Raw genomic sequence first — 25,845 nt, 5'->3', positions numbered from 1 at the left:
ATTCAAGAGAGAGCTACAGTCTTCCAACTTGTGTGGGAGGATGGACGTAAGAGTGTTTCAGGCATCGTCCCAGGCTACTTTAGTGAAAAGTAGTCTCTGGCAAATGTAGTACGACACTGGTGTCTCAGAGTGGTTGCCCAAAACCATCTGACAAGGAGACCACTGCTTGGGTGAGCAGAGGTTAAACATATTTGTCACCAAGCTAGGCTGGATTTCAACATTATGGGAAAGAAGGGAAAAAAAGAAAAGAGGAAAGGATCAGGTGGATGGGATGTACAAATGAGTGGTTGACAAAGGTGGGAGCTGACCGTGCCTGCCTTACTATACTACATTTTAAGGTGAAAACATAAAGGAGAGGCAAAAGAAGATGAGGCCTAATTAAAGAGACTGGAAAACTAACCTGGGTGATGATTCTCTTATGTCAGAGAAATAAAGGCAGTTTTCATCAGTGAACTTCCTGCTGCAGTTGGTGATAGTCAACAGGTCTATAAAAGCATTGGCCGGGTTTATGTTTATGAGAGGAACGGATTTATGTCCTGAAGACAAAGAGAATAAAAGGGTAGGGACTTAGTAAATTATGGTGGAAAAGATCAGCCAATAAAAATTATTTCAGTAACTGTTAAAGGGATGAAAAGCCCTTCTTTATATGAAGCAGAGAGACAGATGTATTATTGTGCCATTGTAAGACATGCATTTATGAGTGGCCTGAAGGAGATACCTGAGAACATGAGGACTGCTGCTGTGCACAGTCCCCTCTCCTCAAAATATTGGGGGAAATACTTCCTGAGCAGTCTGTGTTGGGGGAAAAGGCAGTAGGCAGGTGTCCTGGTTTCAGCTGGGATGTAGTTAACTGTCTTCCTAGTAGCTGGTACAGTGCTGTGTTTTGAGTTCAGTATGTGAAGAATGTTGATAACACTGATGTTTTCAGTTGTTGCTCAGTAGTGTTTAGACTAAAGTCAAGGATTTTTCAGCTTCTCATGCCCAGCCAGGGCACCTGACCCAAACTGGCCAACAGGGTATTCCATACCATGTGATGTCCCATCTAGTTTAGGAACTGGGAAGTGGGGGGGCAGGGATTCGCCGCTCGGGGACTGGCTGGGTGTCAGTTGGCGGGTGGTGAGCAATTGCCCTGCGCATCATTTGTACATTCCAATCCTTTTATTACTACTGTTGTCATTTTATTAGTGTTATCATTATTAGTTTCTTCTTTTCTGTTCTATTAAATCGTTCTTATCTCAACCCAGGAGTTTTACTTCTTTTCCTGATTTTCTCCCCCATCCCACTGGATGGGGGGGGAGTGAGTGAGCGGCTGCGTGGTGCTTAGTTGCTGGCTGGGGTTAAACCACGACAGCAGGTTACAAGTCTAGCCCTTGATCAGGTGACTGATAGCTACACAAAGCAGCATACAGAAAAGTTAGCAAACTCATTGTAAGGCTTGTTTAATCAATGCTCTTAAGGGGGAGAAACTCCTTCCTCCTGGAAGAAAGCAAAGATTTTTGTAATACTATTAAAAGAAGAGACTGCTTGTCATCTATACGTATTTCATTCATGCTGATTGACTAGTTCTCACTAGTATTGACAGACTAGTAACGTTAGGTATGTATACCCAGTGCAATATGGCTTCATGGTAGGGGGACAAATTTCACATAATAATAGAAGAGCTCTAACATGAGCTATACAACGCAGACTAATAATATGTAGCTTATCTGGGGGTCTCCTGACAAAGAAAATGCCATTGAGCAGCTAGAGGAGTTATTTAGAAACATTGCATTTAGGAAAATGTGGCTTTGGAGGTAAGGTGAGACCTTGCGTTTCTGCTGTGTGTAAGAGTTTTTAGGCTTTTGAAATAGGGAGAGGAACGTCTTTAAGCTGGTTAATTAACATGGCAGGAACCTCCCTGGTGTCTATAGCTACAGCAGGAGAACATCTGTCTGTAGCAATTAGGCAGGAACCTCCAAACTAAAGGGCCGCTCACAGATGGAACGGATAGCTTGCCAGGCAGATGATGGAGGGCTGTTTATACAAACCCACTTTTCCTCTTAAAAGCAATAGAATAGCAAACACATATCATTGGCAGTCTTTGGGTAAAATTAATTATGATAAATCTGAAATGTTAAGTGCCTGCTACTTTGAAAAAATTACACTGGGAGGGGAAAACCCCCTCAAATTCATTAAGTAGGGTAGGAATTCACGCTACTGTGACAGAAAAACACAAGGTCTTACTGAAAGTTTATTGTACTGTTTAAAATAGTAAAAGCCTTTGAAGAATGGGTAGAGATGAAGCTTTCTCAGATGTGCAGAATAGCTTTCAGTAAAATGAATATATTTCACACCTGTCCTATTTATTGCTGTTGTTAAAATTAGAGAATTAACATTGTTAAAGAATTTCTTCTCAGAATCTATCAAACACGTAAGCCTGTTTTGGTTAGGGAATATAGTGCCTTGCCAGGAGTTGGGTGTGAAATCATCTGGAGATATTTGAAGATACCCTATGGTGTAGGAGGGGTTTTTCAGTATGTTTATTTTTACTGTATGTAATGTTAATATTTATAGATAAGTTCTCATAACACTATGTGTTCCACTATTGATTAGATGACATAGGATTTCATGAGAGCTAAAATCTATTTGACTTCAACAGAAATATGGTAAGACTTAGCACGTAAAATCTCAGAGAAAAAAAATCAAGGAAAGAAGTTTGAATTAAACAGTAGGGAAAGATGTAGAATAGTTGCCTTGGGCCTCCCCCTGCTCCCTCAATCATCTCCTAAATGCAGTGTAAAGAAAACATTTGTACTCTATGGCTACTGTTTCTCTTTATGATCATGCACATTTTCTGGTGATGGTAAGTAGTGCTACAGAGGTTGCTAGCAAAGGTGCTTCTATTTTGCAGTACCTTGTAGTTGTGGAAGAAACTCAAATAACAGCCTCTGTACCGCACTGGTTTAGCTACCTATGCTTTCTCTGAGAAGCTCATTTTATAGAGAAAGAAAATCCATATGCTACCTTTTACAACTGCCAGGCAAGTTATTGCTCAAAGCAATAGTTTCCTACCCTATCAAACCCTGCGATTTGCTAATAGCTCAGTTTCTCCATCATGTCTCTCATCAGATTAGACTGATCAAAAAAAAAAAAAAGGGAATCCATATCTGAAGGACAAACATTCTGTAGCCAGAATCTTCTGAATTCCGATAGATACTAGTATATAATATAGTATTTTTCCTTTGTATGTGTTAGCATGTTGAGGATGGATGCAAGGCTTACTTCTTACTAACAGTTACATATATTCCATTTTAGAAAGTAAATATTAACCTCAATTTCTTGCAATTTCTGTCTGTTCCACTCCAGGTTTTTACCTGACTAGGAAAAAAAAAAGATAAGAAGTGAATTTTGGATGTATTTTTTTAAAACTGTATTGGTCTCTGCTGAATTGTCCTTGCAGCCTGACATGACTGCCCTAGGAGTGCAGGGTGTCACTGCTTGTTTTCAGGAGATGGAGTTCTGTGGCTGCTGGATCAAGGTCTTGAATACATGTGATTTTTTCAAGTTGTAATTTCCAACTCAGTTTCTGATCTGAAATGTCAAGACTCCTCAGTCATATGCAAACAGGATAGCGTGTCTTTATAATTATGATAGGACCCTGTTTGCCTGAGGTTGTTTCCACTCCCAACCACCCCTAATAACTTTTGTTCTTTCAGTGACCCCAGTGGTTCCTGCAGTATCTGCAGACTCTGCAGCACCTGAACGCACATGCAGCCACTTAGTTTCTGAAAAAGAAAGATTTGGGAACAGTGACTGCTGCCTCTGCCCCAGGGGCCTGGGAGAGCACTGGCTGGGCTGCTCCTCCCGTGGAAGGCTCACGGCAACCTGTTCCTTTCTTCCTGTTACTCCCAACACCTCCCCAGACCAAGACATTTACTTTTCCAGGAGCCCCAGTGATGATATCAGTTACTGAGATTGGAAAATGAGGTTGCAGAGAAGATCAAGCAATGGGAAGGCGACTGGGTCACCTCCAGAGCCCCATTCCTGTTTCCATAGAGTTGAAATTAATTTTCCCCTTTTATATACAAATGGGAAGTCAGTTCAGGAAAATGAGATTTGTCTTTTCAGGTGAAAAAACAGGACAGGCTGTTCAACTCCCTTGTGGGGAGTAACCACTTGTAGCCACTTCCAGCCCTTGTGCACATGAGATCTCTATGCCTAGCAGCCATCTGCATCCAAGGCTGTTGAGACACCTGGAGATGGGCCAGCAGATCTCAGAGCAACTGCAGGAGCCAACACAAGGACTGCATGCACAGGTAGTAGGAAAAACTCTTCTCCCTAGATCTGGGGAAAAAACAGTTGCTGAGCTTTATTTCATAAAAAGGGAGAGGACAGGAACATCTCATACTGAAACAACAAAACTGAAGGATGGGCTCACAGCTGCAGTATACTTGCCACGCAAATAAGATGGTCCTGGAAGAAGTGATTTATTTTTATCTATAACAGTCCCTTCGTCCTGCGATGGATCCTGTTGCATTCTGGAGAGAGAATTACTCAGCCATTAGGTTTTGAGGAGGAATAAAACAGGAGACTTAGTTTAAGGTGAGCTGGAATATACATCTTTCGTTAGGATTTTAGGCATGCTTCTGTCTGCTGGCAGAATTTTAATCAGTGTTTTTCTCCATGTAGTTGATATTAGATCTGTGTTTGAATATCCATGAATACGGTGTACATTACCTTGCTACACTTGTGTGGGAACTAACAGAGTACAGCCTTTTTCCCAGTAATATACATCTGGTATTAGAGCCTGGTCCAAAACATTACTCAGTTTTACAACTATAGACAGAATTTTATGACAATCTTCAGTAATGTGACAACAATGAGCTGATTCTTACAAATTTTCATGGATTTTCTCTTCAGTGTAGAACCAAATTAAAATTTAATATTTTCAAAATTTTCAAGTGTTTAGGTAAACGTTTCACTGGTTCAGTGAGACCTAGCCAAATGTTTGGGGAGAGAAGGATCTGTGAGTTTTCTAGCAGAGTTTCTGAATTGCTTTCCTGTAATAAATTCAAAAGCTAATTTGCAGAACCTTTGTATTAGATATCATTTGTGAGTAGAGTCTAAGTAGTTAAGATTATTTTTCATACAGTTGTTGATTTTTCTTTGGTAACCATTAGCTACTGAATATACTGTTCAGGTAGATTCTAGGAGAAACAACTTTTTTCTGGATATTACTTTAAGATATACTCAGTGTTTATTCAAGCCGATCTGTTTTGAAGAAAACGTCAGTAATCTTACTGCTTTTTCTGTGTTAATGTCTTGCAATTCCCAGAACAAAAAAAAACAAAAACAAAAACAAAAAAAAGAAAAAAAATCTCTGCTTAGTATGAATTGCACAAGAGTATGATGAGTCGAGAAATACTTTTTATATGCCTTCACACACACATGCCAAGAAGTCCCTGCCAGAGTTATTCTCTATTGGAATTTACAGGAGTTTGTGAAGAGCAAATACTGAAGCACTGTCTCGCTCTTTCTCCTTTAAAATACTGTTTGAGGAGGGGCCTGAGGAGCTGGATTGCTCATAAAAGGATCTGTTCAATGAATATGTAAGACAGAATTCTTGAGTTGCTAAGCTGTAATTTAAAGGTAAACTTTGAGACAAAACAAAATTAAATTATTGTTTGTACAGTTTATTGTTCCTTTGGGATTTATAAAAACAACTCCAGTATTTTTTGCCTCCACCCAAAAAAGTCTGTTTGTTTGTTGTATTAGAAGTTTTAGATTGCAGTTTCCTCCGCTTTCTGAAAGACTTTAACAATTATTTGAATTCCCTGAGAACATGTTGAAACACAGGAGACCAAAACCTCAGCTTCTGTTTTCAGCCCTAGTTGTGGAGAAAGGCAGTGTTGCAGCACGTGCTGTCAGTGAGAGGACCGGGCACTTCTCATGTAAAATAGTTTGAAATATTCACAATATTTTTTTTGCTGGTTTGGTTTTCTTGTTTTTCTATATTAACAAAAAACAAGGATAAAATGCACAGGGCTTTTAGTTAACTTCAAATACAAAGTAATGTAGATAGTACAATTAAGGATGTTTACTAGTGACACTTCCTAAATGATGAAGTAATTGGAAGACGTTAAATAGGAAATTCTTACAGGGTGTCTTGGCCCCTGGAAGGGATATGATGCCGGCACAGTCCGGGCTGCCAGCATCCCCGGGAAGCTGCCTCGCTGGCTCCCTCGGCGTGGGGTGCCCGCACATGCCTCCCGGTAGCGTTCTTGGCACTGACGCAATAGATGAAGCTTTGGCAAAGTTTGTGCCAGTGATGGGCCCAAATCGCAGACCTGGCTTCTAGGTGTAGCTCCATCATAGTGGTTCATGAATGGAGACTTCTGGTTAGGCCAGTTAGCAGATTAATTAGTAGTACAATTTTTACAATGTTGCTTCATGTTTCTGTCCATTCATGGTAGTTTTGGAAGATAATTAAAAAACCACGTATTGGTGCAAAGTTTGAGCAGCAAGTCGTTCACTGTCTGAAAACCAGGATTTTTTCCCACTTCTTGTGGAAGGATGTACAGAGTAGGAGGAAGGAGGAAAATACTTTCCTTCCCCTGCTCTGTCCATCCTCCTCAGCAAGGGGCCAAGCACGATCCATTTTTGTTCCCAGGGCAAGACAGGGTTTCCCTCCCTTCAGGTATGCCTGGCCTTTTCTCCCAAAGCGTGGTGTTTGGTGCAGGTCTCTTATGTGACATTGCTGTTTGTAACTTCAGCATCAAAGTGAAATCAAGACTAGCTGTACATAATTACGGGATGAGGGAAGAAGGTGGTGATGTAAAGGATCATTGAAAGGGGCTCTGGTTACAGTGAGCTATGTCTAAGCCTCTCTGCATATCTTGCTAGTTGTTCTTCCTTTCAGATATTAAGGTTTTGCAGTTTCTGGAATAAGGAGCGGGGATAGAACCCCAGATGCACCAGAACAAGTTGGGCAGAGGCTACCTGGCAGCAGCTTGCACATTTGATGGGCTCAGCGAGGCCACGGCTGCCAGCACACCTGCTGGGGAAGAATCCCGGGCACCAGCTGCTCCTGCTGCTCCGTGACGTCCCGGTCAGGAAAACACAAAGGTTCCCCAGGTTCTGGGGAAATACCAGTCTTTGCCAATGGCAAGCACCTAATTAGATTTGTTTATCAACTGTTTTTCTAATTACAGAAATATGTAGCTAATTATTTTTCTTTGGGGCAGCTCATGCTCACCTCTCTTAAGAATGTGCAATGAATAAAGAAGGTAAACTGTTATTTAATTGTACTTTAGACAGTAAATATTTAATGCAACTGAACCGTAGCAGAGAATGGGGCACTGAGAGTAGGCTAGTACGTGAATAATATGAGGTTGATTCTCTTGTGCCACACTTTTATAGTTTTAAATTTTAAATGCATAGTACATAGCAAAGATAGTCCAGATCAGTGATCTGTTTAAAGTGCAAGAGGTAGCATATTTATTTGCTAAATTATAGCAAGGTTAGGGTTGCAGATTTGGTGGTTTCCATGATTTTTTTCCCCCGAAAAAGCCAGTGTCAAAACAGGAAGAGAAAAGCATTTTTCAAATGGTAGAAGAGTCAAGCTCAGCTTCCACTTTATGCAGCTTTATTCCTGTGTCTAGCATAAAAATTAAAAAGGTTCCACTCCAAATAGTTATATTACCTAGATATGCTTTTCCTATTTTTTTCTAAACAGAAAAACATTCTCATAAGAAAAAGAGGTTTTTATCAAAATAATTTTCTCTGGTGAAGAAATATTACATGATAAAATGTGGGCTAGCTCAGGAAATACTTATCTTGAACAAGCAAATAATACTAAGGTTACCTGTGCTTATTTTGGACAAAGGTTTCTTGCCTTATGGTTCAATAATTCACTGAGTTATGGAGGCATTTGTATGTTCCACAAGGAAACTAAACTAAATTTAAAGCCAGTAAGAAAGAAGGTTTTCAGCTATTTGCCATAGATACTGCTTCTGAATACAAAAAATAATTTATTGCAATATATGATGTACAAACAAAAGTCAAAGCATTAATCTCAAACATTTGTTCTTGCAGTCTCGTCTGTAGATAAAGCTCTCAATCAGAGCAAAGCTTCTGGTGGTGAGCAAAGTTTTCTCCTGCAAGATATTACGGGCACCTTCTTGTGCTGCCGAGCCAACGCTCAGCGCTTCCTTCTCCTCCTTCCCCCTTTCATTGCTCTCTCCCAGCCCTGGAGACTCCTGGAGCAGCCCCATCAGGAAGAGTAAGTGGCCAACACTGCTGGGCTTGCTGGTACAAAGCCGCGCAGTACTCCAGCCTCAGGAGAAGGCAGTGAGTAGAGGGGAGGCTGAACTACCAGTGAGTCAGAGAGAAGGGGAGGAAGAAGAAGGGTCACACCTGAGTTAGGAATATGTACATATATAAATATATATATATATCTCTATATATGTATAGTGTAGAGGGGATTTGGAAAAAAGGAGGTGAAGAACATGCAGAGACTGATGAAGAAGGATCATCCTGTGGTTAATGCACAAGATTGAGACTCATTTACTTTATTGTGTCTCAGTTTACCTCTAAAGTTGACTCTGTGCTGATGTACCTTGAAGGGTTGTGCAAGCACCATATAATCTTTAGACAGAAGTTTTAGATACAGGGAGACAGGCTGAATCAGTAGAGACTGAATCTCCTTTTGTGTGAGGTGAATAGCAGCCATGCAATTCTAGCACAAAATGAGAAGGGAGCAAATCCCAAAGGTCTTGTACTTTTCCTGCTTGGATCCTACACAGGCAAAACTGCCATTCTGTAAAAACTATTGACAGACTTCAGGTTTTGGCTGATGTTAAGCATTTCAGAAGTAGGCGATGTGTTGCTATAATGGCAACTGCTGTATTACCACTTAGAGTTTTGAACACGTATCTTCTGTAGTTTCATTGGAGAGGGAGGGTGTAGAAATCTCGTGGGCAAAGCTGTGATAATAGAGGGAAATTTTCTTAAGTGTCCTGTTAAGAGTTGAAAGCAAATTTTGGTTTGATGGCATGAGTAAAACCCTCTGCAGTCATTTTCTTTGAATGTTGTCTAACTTAACTCTTGCTAGTACGAAAAGCAGAGATAACTAGAGTTTGCATTGTGGCGATGTAGAAACCATGACCAGGACTGCAGGTAGAAGATGCTGTTGAACCACTGAGGCCCTGCATTAGAGAACTCACTGTCGACACAGAACACACAAAACACAGAAGTGGAAAACTGAGGCATGGAAAGGAAACAATTTGTTCCAAAAGAAATCAGGAAATGAGCTCCGAGCTTATTATTGCCATTCTGCATTTTAATTCCAAGGGTGCCCTCTCTTTCTCTCTCAGAAATAAAAATGTCAATCTCAACTTATTGAACATTTCCCCAAAACAAGTTCCGTTTGTTCTATTCCACTTTGGATTTATCAGTATTTTTCTATTAATATGTATGTCATTATATCCATTGTTATTTTACATAAAATAATTATACATAATATATCAAATTTTAATCAATGTTAGGTAAACTTGGATTGTAGTGTCAACCAGTTTCTGCTTGTCTACCTAATAGTGCCTTAGCAGAAAATGAGAATGATACCTTTGTGGCTCAGGTAGCTCCTCAGTGCAACCCATAAAATGCGTATACTTGCAAACAGTGGTTCTTGAGGAAACTGTAAAATAAAAAATGAAAAGTTAATAAAAAAGATCACTTAATATGTTATAGGTAGGTGAGAAATGAGAGTGCAGAACCAGTAAAGCAAACTTGGTTAAATAAATGCTCGACAATTACCTCAACTTTCTGCAGAAAGAAAATCTGTTCTTCAATGGCAAAACCCTCACTGGCGGATTCAAGGATTCCAGTTGTGTTCTCACAGTGGAAGCATTTAAAGCACTAATAATGGTCAAATCAGAAATCTATGTGATAGAGTAAGATGTAGATGTTTGAGAGAATTCAGTTTTAAGTTGCAATACATAGGCAAATGCAAAGGGGTCTCTGAAAAAGCAGCTATATCTAGAACATTGTTACAGTTAAGAAAATACAATTTATAGTTTGGATAACTTAGAGTCTGGGTGTAACTGTGAGTGAAGAAAATCATATCTTTTGGGCACTGGCAATAGAAGTAGCTTGACCTAATGCACTATGCATAGAGATCTGAACTCTATACCTCTTTTTGGCATTAGTCTTGGACAAAACACAGATTCTTTGTGCTTTTCCTTTTACACAAAATGAATGTCATTATATGAAACTACTTAACCTATTTTTGAAATTGCTGTATATGGAACTGGAAGTGTACAAGTCTTAGAAGCTTGTTATTAAATACATGTTTATTTTAATAGTTGGGAGTCTAGCAGAAGACTAGAATCCAAAGAGTACAATGTCAGTAACTAATAATGTGTTTTTATTTATGCTGTAGTTTATTTGGAAGAGGGATGGGAGTAGCATGACAGTAAGGTATTATCTTCAAAGTTGCCATGGTAATGCAACCTACTACCTGTTGCTAAGAACATGCTGTAGCTGTTATTACTTCTATTACAGCTCTTTTAGCATTTCAGGATGTATCCTTTAGTTTTTAAGGTGTTATTTTAGATTCGGTTTCATACGTTAAGAAAACCACTAAGTTTTGCCACTTCCCAGCAGGGGTCTAGAGCAAAAGCAATGATAGCAGTGCAAGAACCTGTTTCTGCTAACATAGCTCCCATCTTCTAACGCAGAGTCATTTACAAGCTATCTAACCATTTAGGAAGACAAGAATTATGGAGACAGTTCAGTGCCCTATCTGTATTAATACCTGCTTTCCCTGGAAAGTCAGTGATCATTATTTGGAGGCAGAAAAGACTAAAGCCCCAACAATAATGCAGTATAAAAACTTCAAAATACAGACAGGTGGTCCTTTGCACTAGCACTAGAAATGGTAATATCCAGTTTACTAAGAGGATCCTGTCCATTGCAAGTCTCATTTCCTGATCCAGCGAAGTGCCCTGGGACCTCTTTTAGTACCCTGGACCCTGCTGAGCAGCAGCGGTATGATAAGCCTCAGGTCCGCCAAAGTGCTGCCATTCAGGACCACAGCAACAGTGAGACTCGGGATGCCATCAATCATATGCTACTGCTTGTGAGTACTATAAGCTGCAGGCAAGAATGGGAATTTATAAATGGAGCACTCAAAAAAAAAAGCAGAATAACGTCTCCTTCAAGCTGCCTGTTCTCCCAGGCTTTCATTTTCATCTTTTACTGGTGAGTTCAGCCCCATAGGTAGTAGTAGATGGCTAGCACATTGCAATATAGTTCAAGCGATATATTTACCAAAGTCAGGATGGTTGTCTAAACTGTTCCTTTCAGGTATGGAGGTGGTGATAGATGACTTCTGTCTTCTGCACTTACAATGCTGTATTTATACAAGTCTGTGCTTTCTCGTTGGATTCTCTTTTCCAAGACCTGTCTCCTCCTTTTAGTTCAATAACTCTCTCTTCTTTGCAGCTAGATAACAACATTTGTCTCTCTTTTCCTCTGCATATGAAAGCCATTGGCTGAATTTTGCAAAATTTGTGCTGGCAAACTCCTATATCTGGATTTCTCATGTCTCCAAAATGAAAAGTTTGTACGTGAACAAGCAGTCTGTAATTTGCCAGTGCTCTTATGCTCCCTTTCTGTCTTTGTGTCCTGTGGTTTAGCACTTCATGTAAACTTTTATAATAACTTTTGTGGTTTTGTCTAGAAAATACTGATAGCTAAGTAAGTATCACACAGTAGCATCAAAGAGCTAGTTATTTCTTTTTATAGAGAACAGTACTCCAATCACTATTGCGTAACAAGTGCTGATTTTTGTTTAACTGAGCTGTGGGATAATACTACACTGAATGAGCATACGCAGTACATGTTTTGCAGGTGTGCCCACATTGCTGTGAACTGAAGGTATATGCATCTATTATACTTATTACTAAATAAATAGTAACAGTCACTGGGATAATCACAGTGAAAAGCATACTTATAGATAAGAGGTTTGGTGTGGTCTCAGCTGTCTGAATATGATCCTCACAGGCAAGGTCTCAGATTCTTCCCGCGGTATGCTGTGCTCATAATCGTGGCACTTAATTTAGGAACAGAAGTGTCTTAGACTCCATCTGCAGTCAAACTCAAAACCATGTAACTCTGAAAGGCAGTTCAGTCTCTTTAAGGTTAGTCACTGGGCAGAGGCACCTACTTCGCTCCGCTGACTTACACCTACGAGTACCTGAAATATATCTGACCTTAAGGCAATAATTCATAGCCCATTATCAAACTCAGAAACAGTTGAAAGCACTTCCAGTGCAGTGTAACATATTGACATTTTAGAAAGCTGCCTTCTTTAGCACATGCAGGATTATCTATCCTAATCGATTCTGACCATTTTTTCAGTCAGAGGTAGCTACTTAGTTTTGCAGGCTCTATGTTTGCTCATACGAGAACAAACAGGTCCATGAAGAGGGCAATGCGGGTAGTGCTTCAATATCTGAACTTCTGATGACTGCTGTTAGCTGGTTCTCTATGGCAGTTTTATAATCTTGGATTTCAGTTGTCTGCAAGCACTTTTCCCAAAGTCTGCATGTTGTAATAGCCTTGCCTCAAGATATTTCAGTTCAGAATCTTTTCACTGGAGTTGCTGATGTGATCTGATATGACCAGCTGTTAAAGGCATGCCTGTGGATCCTAGCATCTTCCTCTGGCTGTGTTTCCAGATAGGCTATGCCTCAGTGCAAAAGCAAACTTAACAGGAGACTTTTAACATTGAGGAGGGTTTTATGAACAGGTTGTCAGCTTCTGTTTCTTGCCTTTTACTCATTGGCACAAGCAGTGGTGATAAGACTGCTTAAGAGATGAAGATACAGCAGTTGTATGGATTTTGGTCGGTAAAGGAGGGCAGAAATTACAGCTGGTGAGTACAGTCAGGCAGTGCCACTAGTTTATGTTGAGCATAAGAACCACCATTTACTCCAAAATACAGTTTTGTAAGAAAAGAGGATGAGAAATGTTTCATCTGCAACTGTTGCTAGTCTGAAGATGGAACTTTGAGTAGCTGAAATTCAAGTAATTCACTGGTTAAAAAAAAAAAAATCATTCATGGGGTAAGACCACTGCAGGGGAAATTAAGTGATTTTCTGTGTAAAAAACATTTGCAAAACCAAATGATGGTTTCTACACGATCATTTCATCCCCTTTTGGTAAAAAGGGAGTACCAACAGTTACCTTCCTTTGCAGGGCATTCTGAAATGAAACTGCAGAACACATTGGATGAAATTACTGCTTAAGAGCTCATTAGGACTATTACCAGAAATAGAACCATGCATCGTATGGCACAGAAAGCCTAATGTTTTGGAATATTTACATGCTTAAAAATTCAGTGCTTACAAATCGGTGAGGTGAGGTGGCTGCCCCAGTTTCTCCTGCTGGAAAGGAGAGTCATCCTGTCTCTGTAACCTCCAACATCAGTCTCACCGTGTCTGTTCAGAGGAAGTGTTCTTGTTCACTGAAGATCTTATGCACATGAGGAAATCTGCAGACAAGAATTTACAGTAACCTTTATAACACCAGTACAACAGAATGAAAATAATCCAAGCAAGCACAAATCACCATGAGCAAGCATTACACATCTTCAAATCAAAAATAATTCCAGTAATTCTGCGACTTGTTTTTAACCTAACTTTTCATCTGAGTTTGCTACTTCTACACAACAACGTTTCCCTCTTTTAGAAAAAGTTTCCACCAAAACCAGAATGATGCTTAAAACATCAACAACTCATCTTCCTTCATCTCAGAAATCCCAAGCCTTTTCATAAATGAAATAGTGAAGGAGCCAGGGTCTCCATGGAGTCCATGAGAGGCCTTACGCTACTGCCACTCGGTTTTCCATGGAAAGTACTCAGCCACTGCAGTATGTGTCCTAAAACAGTCAGCTTAAGAAATATTTGGATGAAAATTGTAAAAAAGCTTGACTAGAATAAATACTTGTAACCTCTTGTGAATTTGCTGTGTTATTCCTGACTTACCACATGGAGCTGTGTACTAAATAAAATCAATAATTTGGTGGCTGGTCCTAACTTCTGCTGCATGAAGCTGTTCTGTTGTTTTGTCGCAGCTATGGCCTTGTTTTCTCTTCTAATTTGTTGTGCTTGCTCAGTGAAATTGAATCCCACATCATTTCAGGCAAGTCTTGGAGAAGTTGTTTTCCTCGGTGCAGATGGCTCTTTCTTCCAGATGTGACAGGCAGCTAAGAGCTGCTTCATTTTTTTTCTTGAAATCACGCTGACGCTGTGGCCGCAGTAGTACTGTGGTTCTTGCCCCGTATCTGATTTTCCCGTGACTATAACCTGTCCTGCGTGTCAGTCGCAGCATGCGCCACACAGGCTCCTGTTATCTAATGTAGGTTGCTTTGGTTTGTTTGGTTTGTTTTCTCTTCTGTTTTAGTGAGGACAAAGTAAAATTCAAGAGCGCGGTGGCTCCTGGGAGATGTCCCCGCTGGAAGCTCTTGTGGCAGCTTGGCTCCGGCAAGGGTGCAGCCCTTTGTGTTTGCGGCTGCAAATGTTCCACCCTTGTATCTTCAGCCCAAAGCAGCCAAGGAGAACCTGTACCCTTGCCGTTTCCCTTCACCCTTCTTGTTTCACTTGGGAACACAATGAGCTGTCAAAATTTCCTGCCCTGTTTCCACAGAATCCTTCCTTTTGCTCCAAAAAGGATTATTTATCTAAAACTGCTAATTGCATAAATTGTCAGAACAATTGTTTAGCTTGATTTTAAGGTGGAGAGCAAAGAGATGTAAATGTCTGTTGGACTGATGAAAATCACCCTCAAAGTCCTCTGTCAGAGTGAAAAAGAGAGTGGTGTGTTGCCATGAATGACCCTTGCCTCTCAGACAGTAAAAATCATCTGGTATGGTGTACATCTGGTGCAATCCCTATTTTTAGCCTCTCTGTTGAGTGTACTTAGAGATAATTAAAAGTAATAGGGAAGAATATAAATGTTTTCCAAATCAGTGAGCCAAGAAAAAATGGAGGAAGGCAGGTGTGGTTGATGTAGCCCACCATCGCTTCTTAACTAGTCTTTCTCTAATGATGTAGAAAGAGACTAGGTGGCACCTGGCAAAGTATTTTGAAATAACAGATTCATGAGGTAGAGCTGCTTGATAACATCTTTGACTCATCAGAAACTTGCCTTCCCTGAGGGTAAAGTTAATAATCCTCGAATATAAGGATTTTAGTGGCTTTTACTAAGTCAGCGAGGATGCAGATTTGTTCTGCATATAGATTCCGATAGTGCTAGAGACAGCCCAAACTTTTATTGTCTGTAAAAAATGTAAAATGACACAAATAGCCTATCGGAATCATCAGTAATTTTCCATGACTTCAGGCCCTCAGCTTTGCTGGTAAAGTAAAACTCATTCACATTTTCTTAGTTTGAAGAACGTAGAGCTGGTAGCAAGTTTATCGATCATCATGCAAAGTCCTTAAGTATTTCAGGTCGTCTTTCAGCATGTATAAAGCCCATGCCATCAGCTGCTTCAGTTGTTTTCATCTCCTCCTTCGGAATGATATTCTTCTGCTCACCTAAATGGTTCTTTTCCCACTCTGCTGCTTAGCAATGCTGGGCATTAGTCCAGGGTGATTTTCCTCTTATGAAATGGTTCTTCAGTGCCCTGATCATCTTCCTAGAGGTCCTTCTTTCTACTTTTTCCAGGAGGAATTCAGCCTTCTCATCGACAGTGTGCTTTGACTGATAGTATCAATACCTCCCTTGCTTTCCTTCTCTTTACTGGAATTACCTTGCCTGAATAGTGTACATACGTGTCTGAGCTGGCTAGTCTTTAGTTCTGTGGGAGACAGCAGCAGCACCATGAGAGGAGGCTGGACTAGCAGTAAAATGAAAGTGGAAGCTGCAGGTAGCTGGGCCATAAAGCAGTTGAGGCGGTGCAGTTGAGCAGAAGGTGACAGTAGCAGTGAACTTTATTTTTAAAAACTGTAGCTGTATATACCTGGTATCTCCCAGCTTTGTGTTATCAGCAAGTCTCACTAGTGCTCTCCTAATTCTGTGTCAAGATCATCAATAAAAAGTTTGAAGATCATTCCCAATATGAATCTTCTAATCATGCAGTAATTGTTCCCAAGCGAAAGTTTCCTTTCAGGGCACCTTGTTATCTTCTTACTTTTAGTCTTTTCTGACTTCAGTTTTTGTACTCATCTCTTGCCTTCTCTTATATGTTTAACAAAGTGCATATGGTTGAAATGCACTACAGTATTGATTTTTTCCTCTTGTCTAACAGGTAGCTATTTTATTCAAGGTAATTAAGTATCGAGTTTTATCTTGTATGGTCTACTTTTGGTAAGCCCACATTGTGCTTTCTTCTGTGTTCCAGTTGACTACCTACCTTTAGCGATCTCTTCCTCAAAATTTGGGGTCATGCTATTAAGATCAGAGTTAGGCAATTTTTTCAATACGTAAATGTGTATGATTTCATTATTCTCTAGTACTGTGGTACCTCTCTTGAGCAGATAGATAGATATATTATTTCATGTCCAGAAAGAAAATCGATCTTTCTGGGTTTGCAGTGTCACGTCTTGGGTTTTTTTCAGATTTTTGGAGTTTAAGTTGCTCTCTTTTTTTGAAGTACCAGTTGATTTAGTCAGGAGTGACACGTTTATCAGTGTGTTAATGCAGGGGATTATTTGTAGTTTCCTGTTAATTCATTGGTGCCTACAGAAAAACAAAAGCCTCAATCAAGGCATGCTCATGCTCCGAATTTACACCCGCTCTTAATTTGCTGATGCTTGTATTAGTGACAGGCTCAAGCCTGTCTGGTTTTGGGGGGTTTGTATAATGTGTACCATATGCTTGCCATTCTTACTCGTTCTGCGTGAATCGGCCAATCTGATGGGTCTACCTGTGGTGGAGAGCAACGCTTTCAAGTCTGGGTGCTGCCTTATGAGCTCTGACTCGTGGGTGCTGATGAATCTTGCTTCGGTGTATTACAAACTCTCCAGCTATTTGCTCCACCCTTCTGCCCTTTAACAGAAGGATCGCAGGGGAATAGGTTTATATACCTCTGTTGCCACAAGTTGCACGTGATTCTAAACTGCTGATGAAGGTAGACCCGTGCTGTTATCATACCTTTGAAGTGCAACAGCTGAAGAGCAGGCAGAGGTTTGCACCTCCTGCCCCTGCTGTCAGGAGGGGTAAGTGGGGTCAACAACAGCTTGAGCTGTTTTGGGCTGGTTCCTTAGAGTGAACGGTTGGCAAGCAGGAGCTGAGTACAGGGAACGCATGTTCTGTCCCTGGAAACAAAAAAGCAAAGTGAAAGTAAGGATGAGAGAAAATAGATTTATATTTATAATCAAAAGTGACTGTGTTTGAAATATTCTTAATTTGAGTGCGCGCTCCTGTGTCTTTCGTACCTCTAAGGACCCCTAGAGGGCACGGAAGTTTTTCTCCACCTCGAATATTTAACTTAATAAGTCTCCTTGGCTTTCTTCCCTTAAACATAATTGTAAGCACATTTTAAGTGAACATTAGATAGAAAAAAATAACAGCATCTAACTAGGTCCTTCTTTTACGCTGCAAGATGTTTTCTTGGTTTTAAACACAAGCAGTAGAAGCTAGCACTAGCAGCCAAATTCTTGAATTATTTTTGTTTAGATTAGTCAGATGCTATATTCGTATCCCAGAGGAAGCACAATTCAAACTAATAATTCATCATTCTATTGCAAACTTTGAGAGGCCTACCATGTGAGCTGTCTGAGGAAGTGCAGTGGGTATGCTTTCAACACGATGGCCTGTGCTTCTGTAGAAGAGGAATTGATATTGTGAAGAACTGGCGTACTCTAACCTGAACCTCCAAAATCTCCAAACTTAATCTTAGTTAGGAAATTTTAATATTTTGGTCTTGTTATTTGCCTACAAAGAAACGATTACATTACAGTACAAGTTATGTAAGGTTATGGAAATATAAAAGTGGCATCTGCTTCCGACTACTTCCTATCTACTTGGGGAGAGGTTTTGTAACTCTTACTCATCCTGAGTAGCATTTTTCTCCTTAAATGAGTTTTGCCTATTTCATCAGTATTACATGGTAAGTCAGGTACTAATCAATGTGAATTACACAGCGATACTAATTCTTAGTATTGTGTTGTCACTTTAAGGTATTTAAATATACATCCTAAAGCTCTGGAGTAATGCTTATCTAAGAACATCAGGTTTCACTTACATAAAGCAGCTTCAGTGTTTGAGGAGAGGGCTGACATTTTCCAGAGTGCTTAAAGAGCAGAAAGTAAACCAAAAACAAACAAAAAAAACCACCTTAAAAAAAAAAGTTCCTATTTTGTTTGGGGTTTTTTTCATCAGCTCATGATTTTGAGACCAGTCCCACAGCTTTGGAGGTCAGTTGGACTGTGAGCCTAGTCCAAGGTTGAGACCTTTGTGTGTGATGCCATGACAGTCAGAATCCAACTGGTCTTGTCTGGGCAAATAATGGACTACTCTTGAAGCAGTGAGAGTCTACTTACTGGGCAAGAAGCTGTTCAATACGATAAACACGAGGGGATTTTGTGCCTTTGTTCTGATAAGAGGATCAGCTGTACTGCTTTACCCAATTACCCAGGGATGTCATGGGAGATGATTTTTTGGACCTTAGTTTTCCCACTAGAGGAGCGTAACGTCATCACTCTGAATAGAAAATAGATCTAGATCTAAAGAGCAGAGAAAGGCAGCTGCCCCTTCTAACATCTCTGGGGATTTTGTGTTTTGCAGGAGATGCACGGGTGAGAGGTCAGACAGGGGTTCTCTCCGAGCGCCGTGGCTCCTACCCGTTTATAGACTTCCGTCTTCTTAACAGTAAGTGCAACCCTTCCTTCAGGTCTGCATTAAAAAAAAAAAAATCTGTATTGAAAGTATACAAACCAAACTATCTCATTTCATACATATCTGTAGTTCAGCTGTCTTCACACAGTCAGCATTAATAATTCTGTTATTCCCACCCAGTGTTTGACTGTGAAATGTTTTGATTGTATGAATACTGTCCATAATGCTGAGTCTGTCAAGTAAATACAGTAGTGCCATGGGATGTGCTGGAGGGGACAGGAGGTGCTTCAGAATTAAAAAGATAAACCTCTGTGTCCTTTAGCCTCTTAGCCAACAGTTGGAACAGATTTATGTGAGTCTGTTATCCGGTCATATAGAATTGGCACAGAAGAGGAGCATGTGACAGCACTGACCAGTGGTTTACAATAACATTAATTTTTCCAACAATTAGAACCCAATCCAAAGCCCCATGGAGTCTTCTCATTGACGTCAATGGATTTTGGGTCAGGCCAGCAGTGAACATCTGTTAAAAATAATCTTAACCTCATTTTGATTGAAGTTATTTTGCCACTGTTGTAAATAAAGGAGGGCAAATCTGAAAGAAAAAAAAAAAGCGATCCTGTTGGATTTTTTTCACCTGATGGATTCTCTATACTGATGCAGACCCATTAACCAGTGTGTAAAAAATAAATTAAAATAAAATAAAAAGACAGAGAGCACCTAGTCTTGGGCTCTGTAGCATTCAGTCTGGATGCTGTGTTAACTCCAGTGTTCAAGACACAGGCAGATCTCGATGTGTCCTTGTGTACTGCACAGACCACTCCGTGTAGCCTTTGAACAAAAGTTATTCACCGTCTTCGTCAAAACAGACTGAAACTTCAACAGTTTGTTTAGTGATGACACTTTTAAGATTCTAGCAATTATGCTTTTCATTAAAAAGCAATTATCAAACCAAAGTTTTATGTCTCCTTTTTGTAACTGCTTACCCAAGTGCATGGGGAAGGGAGGTAGGTGGCAGGGAGTTTGGGGAGAAGCCCAGCCACAAAGGGTGAGGTCTGGCTGGGGGTCAGGAGAAAAGAGGGGCAAATAGGAAGGGGAGGACTTGGGCTCTGATCGGCTGCATTCACCCAAGCTGGCAAAGTTACCGCTGCCTGGCAAAGTGCTTGCTTTCAGTCTTGCCAATAAAAGGTGTCTTTTAGGTCCTAAGTCCATGAGCGTGCTTGCTATGGCTGAGGTAGAAAGACACGAGGGGTAAGATGGGTCCAGCAGTTTTCCCAGGACAAAGGGAATAACATACTGGTTGAGCAGAGCTCTGAGGATAATTTAGTCCTGGCTTGCCGATGAAAAATGTGAAGAAAAACCTGTTCTATACTAGCTGGAAATATTACTGTTGATGCCCTTAAAAGACTGAGGCAAAATAAAACTTCTTTTCACTCATGAAGTAGAAGTGAATATATATTCACATTTGAGTGTGACTAAAATAATAGAAATTAATAGGTCTTGCTTTTTTTTTTTTTTAAATATATACACATTATTTAAAATTCTCATCATATGTTCTTTCCTTTTCCTGGTTAAAGAAACCAAAAACTCTTCAGCTCTTTTTTCTGGTGATAGGGCTTTTACTTTTATCCCCTGCCATGAATCCTGCCATCCTTCAGATCCTGCCAGCTTCTGGGAGGTGCTGGTGCTGTCCATGGGCTGTCTAGGGAGAGATCCATGGTGAGAGATGTACCAGTGAATACTCAGCCTTTGGTCCTACATGGAGCAGGGCACTCCGCATAACCCCTCTCCCGTAACTGCTGAACTTAGAAGCGATGCCTCTGTCTGCATGCACCTCTGGTCCCACGGAGGTGGGGCACCTGGGGTTTTACGTTCCGGTGCTCACTGTCCCTGGGACCTCTGGCTTACTCCTCCTTTTTACTGCTTTTCCGTAATCTGAAGGAAGTCACTATGGCTAGTCATGATCTCTGTGTAAGGAGAACCAGTGATCCTGATTTTGGATTTCCTGTTATTTTCAGGTTTTTATGTATTTACTGCTTTCTGCCTAGGGAGTGGTGTTGGCTTAATTTTTCAGTGCAAAATGAAGTGAGATTTCTAGGCACTTGACTACTAATTTTGTAGATGGCAAGTGCACTGGGCCTCGCTCACTCGGTGATCTACAGGTAAATGAAGATGCTCAGTGTCAGAGCACACAGACATGTGTTTTGCCAGGAAGTAAATAGACTTTTCTATTATTTGTTCATATAAATCTATCTGTGAAATCCATTTCTGCTGTGCATACCATATAAACGGCAAAAACCATGGTGCCTATCAAAAAGAAACACACAAATGTCGCTACTGCAAACTTTTTTGAAAAGTGCCTAACTTACTTATACTTGCAGTAAAATTTTGGCACCATGTTACATTTGTTCGGGGGCAATAACTGACAGGCAGCAGCTGTATACTGAAAGCTGTTACAGTAAGGGAGGGATGAGACAGAGAAAATTTTATCATAAATATCCTCAGAAGTTATAAAGAAATGCATCATAAACATTACTCATCTTCTTAACATTACTTAAGCTTCAGACAAACTGAGCTTAGTGATTGTTCCCTCTACCATCTGAAATACTACTCCAAATAACAGTACCACCCTTGTTTTAAAGTAAGGGAAAACACTGAAGCTCATTCTTGAACAGAGTTCACATTCATTCTGAAAATTGACATTTAAAAAAAAAATTCAGGGCATTGCTATTTAATGTCAGACTAAAGGTTACTTAAATGTAACTTTTTTAACAACTTACAGATTCAGTCAAACTAGTGGATTTTTCCCTAGTAGGGATATTAAGGGTTAACACTGGGTAGACCGTATCTTTTGTTTTTTCTGGAGCCCTGCAGTGAAGTCCGCTGTGTAACTTAAGACACCGTTAAGTCTTTTTGGATAGGAAAACTTCCTGCACTCTGAAAATGGGATCTTCTGTAGCCCTCATCAAAGCCAACAGGAATAATGTTGGCTTCTTGCTGTTTGAGCTAACGTCTGTGATGCCATCTACACATTCCTCCGGTGCCTCTCTGCAATATATAGAAGGTTAGTGAGTGTTATTTCACCTTGTCAGTGCCAGGCTGTCAGGACCATGAGGATTTTGCAGGATCCTGTCTGGAGGAGATGCAAGACTTTAGCATCTACCTGTCTTTGCGTAGTTGCAAGTTTTCCTTGAGGCATAGTTGCACTGGTGGGTTTTAGGACTCTTAAGATGACTCCAGAATACAAAATTGAATGTAAAATATCCCTGTGTCACCAAGAACTCCTCGCTTCTGCATTGCAAGGAGCATATGTTTGCCTCAGTCTCTTGAGTCAGTCCCTGCAACTTGTGGAGACCCGCATGGCCAACCAGATACTCGTTTGTGTTGACAGTATCGAGCCAGAAGCTTGAGGGGAAGCGACCTAGCAGATCCTCTCCCCAGGGAAGCTGCGGCATCCAATGCGTGTTAGCCAGGCCAGTGTGAAGACCCCCAGGAAGCAAGCCGACCATCCTTTTTTCCATCCCGTTATAAGGCAAGGGCACCACCTGCTCCTGATAGCCACAGATATACCCCGGAAAAAAATAAGCTGGACGTGGCAGATGTGAGGCTCCATGTTCACTAGGGTGCTTATGAACAAATATTCGGATTTTACAAACTCCTAAACTAAAAGATACAAGTTTTGCACAGCCCTATAGGTTTATAGGAAAATGGGGAGAGGGTTTTCTCTTCATGCAAATAAGGCATTCCTTAAAATAGGAGCAGCAGAAGAAAAGAAGACTTAGCATTAGAAACCTATTCTCCAGAAGGAGTAAATGGATGAAATAGGCAAGTGTTAGGTGCCATCGAGCAGCTGAATATGATGTATAAATGATGTAAGATTGATTCCAAACCAAACCTCACAAATTTTAGGAAAGTTTGACTCTGAACTTGGTAGCTCTAGCTTGTAACTGAACATAATGCAGGTTGAAATCAATGATGGCAGTTTATTGGCACTTTTGCATTTCTGTGAATTAAATGAACCTTTTTGTGTTCACAGGGCAGAAAAGGAGTTAAACTGAATATTTGCAGGGTAGTAGGTTAGAATTTGAAACATTGCTGCAGTGAAAAATAACTTGATCCAATTTTCTTTAGCAAAGCGTGGTTTGGATTTGAGAAATAAAGGACTATAGGGTAAGGCAGCAGTAATTTAGTTCTCTGATTGACAAAGTTGCTCAGTGAATCATTGAACCAGATCCCACCAGTATTGATTAAACTAGATTTCATTATCTCCTGATGAGCTGTGCTGGTGACTGTGATGGTACATTTCTTCATTGCATTAACCAAAAGTTTGAGGGAATTCCTTGTGATAAATCTAGAATTGTAGGTAAGCATGCAGCAATAACCAAGAAGACCTCACCCTGCTCCAATTATGTTAGATACTTTGTTTTACTGCCAGGTGAAATTAAGTAGAGTAACAAAATAACGTAGTTTACATATGAGATGAGTAACCTTTTATTTACAAATTTGCTTGTCAAGCTTTAAGTCAGAAGACAAGGAGATCCTTAAGACTAAAACAATGATTCTCCAGTTCCCACCTTGTTTATGCTAAGCTTTTCTCTGGATTGAATTTTTGCTTGCAAATGACAAAATTATTAGCCTCTACTTGACTATATTTAAATATGTCTGTCATGAAGTAATATGATTAAAATTGTTTCTGCTTGCATTTTTAACTTTTTCTGAAAAATTCTTCATTAGGGGCACTTTGTTTTTGTCACAGTATCAGTCATACCATTGTTTTCGTTACCTTGCACCCACCTGTTTTCAGTAAGCCATCCACAGTATCCCAGTGTCTGACAGAATTCACTTCTTTATATATTGATCTAGGAGGGATAACAAGGAAAGGGAAAGGATGTAGCATGTGACCTGCAAAGTGGAGTGTCTGTACCAAAATGGTGTTACCCAAAGAGATTTCTGTTTCCTTACACCTTGCACAACAGGAACATAAGAGTGGGATCTGAGACTATCTAAAAGGTCAAAACATGTTTCTAGACACTCCAAAGGTATATCTGGGTATTACCAAGGATCTTGGTATTGTCATGCAGGCAGAAGTTGAGTGCAAAAGAACCCCACCTGCTTTAAGCTTAGCTTAGCAAATTAAGTTAGTATAGGTGATATATTTTTAGTGCCAGATGGTGATAAACGATGATATTAGGTACCATTCAGTCTCTGTCCTTGATTTGCTGTCTGATTTGAGTCAAGCAAAATACTCTGGCTTTCAGTTTGTTTGCAAATAAAGTGATGCTTTGCAGGCATGTGATAAATTAGGTACTACAGAAATGAAGAGTGTTGTCAGGGTTAGTAAGGGAAGATAGGAACTCATGAAAAAGTCTTCATCTCAAAGAACCAAAGTCTGTGGACATTTGAATCTGTGGTTTCTGCCTGCCTACGGAAAGGTCCATTTGCAAAATTTACATTCATTTTTGGTTTTGGATTTTGAACACTCCAGGGCTTTCAGGTAGGGCCCATCTCCAGGGAAAATAAAACTTAACCACAGCCACCAACCCAAAACTAAACCATCAAGTAACCTGAACCCAAATGAGTGAGGTTAAAAAGAGTTTGGTTAACTGTCTTGTTTTGTTGCCTTTGGCTAGAAAAACAAGTGGGAGTGAGAGATGCCTTTTTAGATATTTCTGACCCAGGTTAAATTAGGACACTAAAGGTCTTGTGAGGAAGTTTCAAGGGCTGATTGGATTACTCGGATCCCAAGCCAGCCCATGGAGATGAATCCAAAGTTCCAGATGGTTATTAAATTAGAAAGGGAAAGATCTTATGAGGTCTGCATCATTTCTACATAATACCTCCCTTAGTTCCTCATGGATAAGCACATCCAAAAGATACTCATCAACATCCCAAAGGCACACAGGCTTCTTAATCTGGTTAGCTTGTGTCTGGTTTGAATGGGAAGAACATTTTCAGAACTGAAGTCAGCCTATGGCCTTGCTTTTGGTTACCTATTCAAGGAAGAGGAATTGGGATTCTCTTAATAATGTTTCAGCACAAAGATTGTTCTGTTTTTTAGTAACAGTTCACTATATTAAAAAATTCTTCCTGTCATTGGAAATCAGTCTGGTTCCCCCTTTTCATCAAATAACAGCAAGTTTTTTTTTGTTTGGGGTGTTGTTTGGATTTTTAAGTGTTTTAAAGAGTTGTTATCTGCAAAATTTAATATCAAGGTAGCTTGAAAAGTATATTCTCCTTCCTGACATTCATGCTCCTTGTTTAGCTTTTACACTACATTTGTAAAAAGTGAAAGCCAGAATGTAAAACTGATTGATGCACATGCTCTCATATGCTAACAAAATGCTGCAGTTTGGGTTATGAATGTTTCAGGAGAACTCATGAAAGCAAGCAGAGCAAACAAAAAACTAGGTGTGCTTCACACACAAAATCTCAGTGAACGCTGACCTGATTATACAGGTTTGTAACTTATTTTTTTAATACAGATTTGGGATTCAGTTCAGCTGAGAATGTCCCTTTAAAAGTTTCCAAATGATGCGTGACCCGTTCTGCCACCCCACCTTCTTTTCCCTGATTAGAAAAGGGAAAGGGTGTACTGAAGATAACACTGAGGATACTTTCCAAATGACCAGAGGAAAAGAAAGAACAAGGAGAAGGGATCATTAAGATGATAAATGAAAGTTAGGCTTGCTGTTATTACAGATTATGTTGCTTTTTCTCAAGGGGAGTGAAGGGGGAGGGGATCTACCATTTCCTGTTGGAGAAACTATAATCAGCTATAGAACATTTGCAGTTTTATGAAAAAAAGGTCCTGACTGTGCTGCTGTATGAAGATTGAAGTGGCAAAGTGAAGGTTCATATTGTAATGATAACGACTTTGTGGTGAAACGGAACACAACATGCTGTTTCCTAAGAACTTGTAGGAGGCTTAATAAAAGATGCCAAGATGTTTGTTTGCATAAAGATGATTGATGACCTCAATAAAGGCTGCAAATTGTGAAGAGAAACACATCTAAATTCACC

The 25,845-nt window shown here is 40.1% G+C and overlaps 1 protein-coding gene and 1 long non-coding RNA gene across 4 annotated transcripts in view; one reads left to right on the top strand and one right to left on the bottom strand.

Moving 5' to 3' along the window:
- Positions 1–25,845, top strand: part of PDE7B (phosphodiesterase 7B) — a 183,291-nt gene that overhangs the window by 126,629 nt on the left and 30,817 nt on the right. For all 3 annotated transcript variants that reach the window (XM_069787253.1, XM_069787255.1, XM_069787252.1), the window contains one exon: positions 18,775–18,858. In XM_069787253.1, the coding sequence (XP_069643354.1) occupies positions 18,775–18,858 (84 nt within the window). The remainder of the gene's footprint in view (positions 1–18,774; positions 18,859–25,845) is intronic.
- LOC138685855 (uncharacterized) lies at positions 9,261–13,494 on the bottom strand. Its single transcript, XR_011325238.1, has 3 exons — positions 13,390–13,494; positions 9,793–9,917; positions 9,261–9,673 (listed from the first exon to the last, which is right to left on the bottom strand). It is a non-coding gene; the product is annotated as an uncharacterized lncRNA (long non-coding RNA).

This window comes from Haliaeetus albicilla, chromosome 7 (assembly GCF_947461875.1).
Source record: "Haliaeetus albicilla chromosome 7, bHalAlb1.1, whole genome shotgun sequence".
NCBI classification, from domain to species: domain Eukaryota; kingdom Metazoa; phylum Chordata; class Aves; order Accipitriformes; family Accipitridae; genus Haliaeetus; species Haliaeetus albicilla.
Note: the sequence above shows the minus strand (reverse complement) of the source record. Positions and strands in the feature narration are given on the sequence as shown.